This window comes from Protopterus annectens, chromosome 6.part0 (genome assembly GCF_019279795.1).
Source record: "Protopterus annectens isolate FY-2018-M chromosome 6.part0, PAN1.0, whole genome shotgun sequence".
NCBI classification, from domain to species: domain Eukaryota; kingdom Metazoa; phylum Chordata; order Ceratodontiformes; family Protopteridae; genus Protopterus; species Protopterus annectens.
In genome coordinates, this window is record NC_056737.1 from 1906229635 (window position 1) to 1906236681 (window position 7047).

General features: G+C 37.0%; 1 protein-coding gene across 1 annotated transcript in view; it reads right to left on the reverse strand.

Annotated features, from left to right (window-relative positions):
- Nucleotides 1-2265: 2265 nt before the first annotated feature.
- IHH (Indian hedgehog signaling molecule) overlaps nucleotides 2266-7047 on the reverse strand; it is a 432053-nt gene continuing 427271 nt past the window's right edge. Inside the window, exon 3 of the mRNA XM_044075225.1 lies at nucleotides 2266-3495. Coding sequence (XP_043931160.1) covers nucleotides 2816-3495 — 680 coding nt within the window. The 3' untranslated portion in view covers nucleotides 2266-2815. The remainder of the gene's footprint in view (nucleotides 3496-7047) is intronic.

The following is a 7047-nucleotide window of genomic DNA, read 5'->3' on the forward strand; positions in this document are numbered from 1 at the left end:
ACTCAATACAGTGTACAATAACTGGTGGCAAAACCTAAATTACTGGCTGACTACAAACTTTCAGTGAAGGCACTGAAAACATCTTCAGAATCCTGTATAAGTACAGGCCAAGGTAAACTGCTCAGGTGACTTGAGAAAACTTAGGAGAGGAGAGTGTCTTACTATATTTTGTCTAACTTCCCATTCCTCATGCATTTGCCAGCCCACCTCTCAACCTACAGATATTGAAAATAGGAACAAAGGCCCTTTAAAGTATGTGCATCCAGACAAAAATCTGGACACTTAATTAGCATAAAATCTGAATAGCAAATAGCACACAACTCTTCCTCTTTCTAATAGGAATGTGGTATACTTCACAAAAACACATTTAAAAATATGACCGTGACAAAATTATGGAAATAATATAAGCTTATTATCAGAGAGTGTAAAATCTGTATACTTTAATGAACTATATTCCAAAATTCTACCACAGAAGGTCATTTGTTTTTGCTTTTGAAAAAGGAAGTTATGTCTTCTTTCATTACATTACTGGTACCACCAGAATGTTGGTCATATACTATTGTTTTCTGTGTATTAGACAGCTTCAAAAATCAAGTAATGAAGGGGATTCAGAAAACAGTGTGAGGGGACAAACTAAGCCTGAAAATATGGACATACCTCCAAAAATAGGGACATCCTAAATCCGGACTGAAAATAGGAATGTTCTTCCAAAACAGGGACAGCAGAGAGGTGTGTCTGTAAGTAGCAAACATGTAGTAAGATGTCTGACTATAATGGGTATTCTGTTTTTCTGCACAGCAGGATACAGACTCCTAAACTTGGTGAAATGATCATTCTACAGGGGCTGCAGCATTTCCTGGCCACTGGTTCCACTCCCCTTCTTCACAAGTCAGAGTAATTATTCCTTGATTTCTTTTTTTACCATCTGGATTACTGTTCTCACATTTTCATACTGCATTTTTGCTTCAGTAAAACCGAATAATGGTAATAAATGAAATTTGCAGCAGAAAACGAGGTAGACCTCTGACACAGGAATTTGTTGCAACTCCATAAGAAAACAGTTTTGACACACAACGGACATATGATGTTTGTCAGCCTATAAAAATCAAGCCTGATTTATATGTGAAAATAGAAAAAGTTCTGTAATCTAGTATAAGCTATGTTTGTTAAGTTAAATAAATAATTACAGTTTTACAGTTAAAATATTTGAAATGAAGTAAAATACAAAGGATGTCTAAATAAGTTTGAAGCTTATTTCTAAATATATATATATATATATATATATATATATATATATATATATATATATGTGTGTGTGTGTGTGTGTGTGTGTGTGTGTGTGTGTGTGTGTATTTATTTATATTTTTTGGCTTCTGATATGAAAGTGAAAACTGTTTTAAAACTGTTTATTTTTCTGTTAAATGATACTTGCAGATCTAATCCCTAGGGGCAGATTAGTTTCAATTGCTGTTTTGCTGGTTACAAATTTTTGCAAAATTTCTCATGAGTGTATAGCTAGTAACACACACACACACACACACACACACACACACACACACGCACGCACGTACACACACACGCACGCGCGCACACACACACTCACCTGAACTTCTCAACTGAGGATGCTGGTTTGGTGTAAATCTGACATTAGTCAACATGTGAGTAGCAATTACTTGCAAGCATGAAATAAGTACACCATTTTCCCTTTAGAAATTGTAGCCATAACAATTAGGCAAAGGGCCAGATTCAATAACACCTACACTAAGTGTAGACTAAGTGTAGACTAAGTGTACACGATCTGTATTCAAGAACATCTCTACCACATTTCTTGCACTTTCTAGTCACTCAGAATACACTAAGTGTGTAAGTAGTCTACACTTTGTGGTAACTTTATGAATCCCCATCACTATTTAAAGCTGCAAGAAAATCAGTAGGAATGTCAAAACTAGGAGGAAGAAGGTGCAAGTTATGTTTGTGTTGTCTGTTCACTCAGAATGGTGTACACTGTGTGCACTTAGTGTAAGTGTTAATTAATCCCAGGGTTCAAATTTTCTTTTTGTGTTTTTTTTTCCTCCTAGGTATTGCATTATCTGTCAGGGTTGCATGTTCCTTAGTAATTTCCATGAGTGAAGTGCTAAACTGTTATAATGGAACATTACTTCCCATTTAGGAATACATTCATTGCATCCTGTACATTGTGACTAATCATACAGGTGTAGAAAAGGCTGGCCCCCACACACACATAACAACAAAATAGCTTACACTACAATATTTTCTGATTCTCAGCTTAAGCTAATATGTACAAGACATGTAAATATAAGCTTTCCCGTTGATGAATAAGTGCGCTGGTTGTTAGCTGTAACCTGTCTATAGGGTAGTAAACAAAAAATTAAATCATAACCTATAATTTAGTCCTCAAACTGAAAAAATATTACTGTGTTTGTTTTGGTCCCATGAAGAAGGAGATATGTTGCGACTGACATTCTATATCTAATTCATGTAGCAGCATTTTTAAATGATCTCCTTCATTTTTTTGCATTCACTTTTAAAATGCTTGTCAGCTTTTTTATTATATATAATTGTCTCTGTTTTTGTTCTAAGTAAAAACATCACTGGCAGTGCTTCTGTTTTCTCATTCTCCAACCCTAACTGGCTGTAAGCAGAGCAACATACTACAGGAAGCCTGTGCAGGACATGGTTTCTTCTCAAAAGAGATGAGATGTGTAGGCGAAGCTGTCATGAAGTGCTTAACCATCACGACATTTCCTGTTGTACATCTTTGTTCTTGTTCACTTTCCACCTCTCCTGATATCTTTCAGCTTCCAGCCTGGGGTATCCCCAAGGGATGCAACCACTGTTCATCCAAGAACAGCCTGCCTAGGTGGTAAAGCACTTTTGAGTACCAATGCATACCATCTAAATCAGTTTCAGATGTAGCTGTCAATCCAAACAGAAATGACCCAAAGCTATAGTACAACCTCAGAGGCCAAAAGGCAAGCTGGGCCAAGCTGTGCTGCTCTATCACAGCAAAGCAAGAAGCTAAGACATTATCAATGACAACTGTGCCATGGTGGGTGAGTGGCGCAAAGATGCCAGTGTCTTCCTGAATGGAAATATCTATGACCATTGCTGGCCACAGTTCAAAGTCATTTAGCACAAGAACATACTGTCCCAGCTGGACACTGCTGGCAAATACTGTTCTGAACATTTTCATGTCTAATGTGAAGTTCTTTGCAACATATACAAGGTGAGCAGCTGTCAGTGTTAGTCTTCCGGAAGGTTCTTGAGTTCTGAGAACATAAAATATTTTTTTTGCTGTGGAATTTTTATCCAAGAATGTTAGAAACTCTGTAAAAACAATCTTTCCTGAAGAGTCTGCTGCCATGACCTTGTCACCTGGCTGAAGTTTTGAGACAGCTACTCTTTTCCCCCCTTCAAGGGTTACCATGCTTCTTCCAGGAAAACAGCCTCCTGTCTTTGCTGCCATAGAATGTTCTGGGGAAAGAAAAACAGAAAAGTATGAAAATTACACTACTGGTTTTCTTGTCAGTTATTTATGAGTAATCCAACCAAAAGACTCAGAGCTGATGAATAAAAGTTATTTTTCTACATTTGACTCATTAACAAAAAATGCCACTTTTATTCTGTCATGACTTTTTACTGTTCATGATCATTCACCTACACTTCAAACATTTCTGACCCATTGAATACATAAGACATTACACACAGAATGAGATTCAAAAATGATATAACATATTTGTTCATATGGTTATCACCTGAACAAAGTACAACACACAATGCCCATATAAGAAATGGCATTTACAAAATGCATGAGAAAACATGCTTATATTTAAGTTATGCCCCATGCATACTGCAGAAATCATGAATACGTACAGCAGAATAGAGTCTCCTATGCAGGGTTCATGAATACATACAGCAGAATAAAGCCTCCTCTGCAGAGTTAGAGATGCTTGAGCCCCATGACAGAGTGAGGAACTCAGTATTCCGGGGAGATATCAGGGTACAGCCATTGCTACTCTCTGCTGATAAATTCAGGTCAGGTGATTTGGGCACGTAATGATGATGTCTCTGGGCATGTGTGAAGTGTACAGGTATGACCTAATGAAAGGAGACCTTGAATCGGGCCAGAACACAGAACAGGGATTATAAACTTTTCTAGTAATCCTCAGCAATCCACCAGGATAAGTAGGAGACTGTTGCTGGTAAGATGGAAGTCTGATGTACATTGCTCAGCTTGGTACTATCATGACCCTCACCAGGATACGTAGTATAGAAACCTGTACATATCAAAGTAGTTATGATGATTATACTTACACTAAGTATATAAACTGTATAAATGCAATATAAAATGCACAACAATTTGTCATTAGGAGATCTGTCACCTTTCATGAGTAGAGAGCTTTGCTTGTGATGGTATCAAAAGACATAGTAAGCAAATCTTCTGATTACCATCAACCTATACTATTTAAATAAACAATTCTATTTAATTGCCGTTCATTTACTTATTAAGTCATTTGATTAATGGATAAGTAGGTTGTTCTGCGGTCCCTTTTCAGCCACCATACAGACTAAAACAATTCTCAACAATAACAATAAAAATATTTTGGATTCTGGTTATATATTTTCAATTTATTGTGTACCAAGTTCTAATAAAAACTCAGTTAAGAAATGTCTAATGATCTTATGTACGTTTCATATCTTCATATGTATGTATATATATATATATATATATATATATATATATATATATATATATATATATATATATATATGTTTATATTTATTAATTGGGAATGTCCTTCTTAGATGTTTCATTTCAGTACAGTCCTGGGGAGACAACTCAAAGCAACAACATTGATGCAATAGTAAAATTCACAAAAAAAGTGGTACATAGCAAATAATAATGGAAACAAATAGTATAAAGCAATTCTGGGTAACAAAATAATATGATTTAAATTCCAAGTAGCAATGTAATAATTTTACAAGATGGGGAACAAGGTGAATAGAACACAAGCTGAGGAAGTATTTCAAAAACAAATGCAGCAAGGATTTAATTCACAGCAATAGCCAGGCTGAATACTAGAGGTTTCAGTATTATATAAATGAAAACCAAGTTGATGGAAGTTATGGTGGAGCACTTTGGTGATGCCAAGTTATATACCAAAGTGTTATGGAGGTAGACTTTGAATGTGCACCTGTCATGATTGTTTCTTATTACAGGAGACAGCTTACTTCAGAGTTTATCAGTACAAGTGTCAAGTGTTTGAGTCACCATGCTTACTGACTAAGTTGGGCATGTGTACCAGGCGCATTGTGAATTCTCTAAAGTTTCTATCAGAGTGCTCTCACAGCGACTGTATCAGATAGAGCTGGACAGTTTGTCTTGTAGACATGTCTATAAGCCAGACATAATTGCATGTTATGGAAATAATGGGTGAGTTCAAACCAGCCAGGATTGTGACATGTAAAACAGTGATGGGCATGATTTCTTTGCCCAAAAGCAAGTTGAATGATTCTGTTAAACACTTCTTTGAGTTTGTTCAAAGGCCCCTTTAATAACGCACCAAAAATGTGCCCTTGTAACAATTTTAATGATTAAATTCAATTGAAACATTCAAATAAAGAAACATAAGCATAAACATTCATAAGAATAACAACCAATATAGCAGACTATCATTTTTCAGATGGTAGCATAGGAAATGCACATCTTCCATTCCCAATACAAGCAGTGTTAAATCCCATTGTTCACTCTAATAACATATCATCATCTTCCAAAGCAGCATACCACCGCTCACCTCTGACCAACTACCAAAAGAAAGGGGCAAACAGAAGAGGAGTTCAATGTGAACCCCTTATATTCTGCCCTAACACTAAACCTGTGATCAAAAAACTATCACTCCCTAACTTCTGAAACAAGGGAAGGGTGGGAGGCCTGGCTAAGGCCTCCTCTGCATTTTCCTCCACCCTCCATCTTCTACCTCATTTTCTGCCTTACTCATCCCATCATGTCCATCCCACACCTAGTTAAATTGTGCTCCTGCACACTTAACCTACCGATACTCACTAAACCCTCCACCCTCCACCCACTCAGGAGACTTAGAACAAATGAGTCTGCAAGCAAACTGTATTTGTCCAAAGACCCCTTCATAACACACTAATATTTTCTCAGTGCGACTATTTTACTGATTAAATTCAATTGATAGATTCCAATAAAAAAACATTAGGATAAACATTCATCAGAATAACAAGCAGTACTGCAGACTATCATTTTTCAGATGGCAGTGTAGGAAATGCTCACCATCCATACCCAATACAAGCAGCATTAAATCCCATCACTGACTATAACATACTATGATCTTCCGAAGCAGCATACCACCACTCACTTCTGAATGATCAACCACCAAAGGGGAAGTCAGAAGAGGGATTCAGCATGAATCCCTCTTACTACACCCACCAGCTTACCACTGCTGGCTGTCCCCCCTCCCCCTTTTCTTACCAATCTTTAATCAAATCCTTCAAAAATAATGAAAAAACAACGTTGAAAAAATCCAAACCTGGATCACTCAAGTGAATTCCATCTATTCTCTACCACAACACATCCTTGTCATCAAAATCCCTGTACTCGATCACGTACAAATCCAGCTACTTTAATGCCCTTGGCCCCCTATGATTAACAAACCATGTAGCTGCCTCCAAACCCATAAATCTATCCACATACTTCTTCACTAACCAAGGACTAATCTCAGACCATACTTCAGTGCAGAAAGGGAAAATTTCCCAGTCTGCGAGTGAAAAGCCGTTGACTTTCACCTTTGACCTTTCCGATGTTCAATCATATGATGTCAACCATCTATGATTCGAACATTGGAACGGTTGCTCATCTAATATAGACCCAAGTAACATGATAGTTTTTTCCTTGATACTGATATGTGTGTGATTTTTAAGTCACTAGTATTGTCACATATTTTGAGAGTTGGAGTAGTGAGCTTGACTAGATTTGGTGGTCCAGGGTTAGGATGGAAGTCA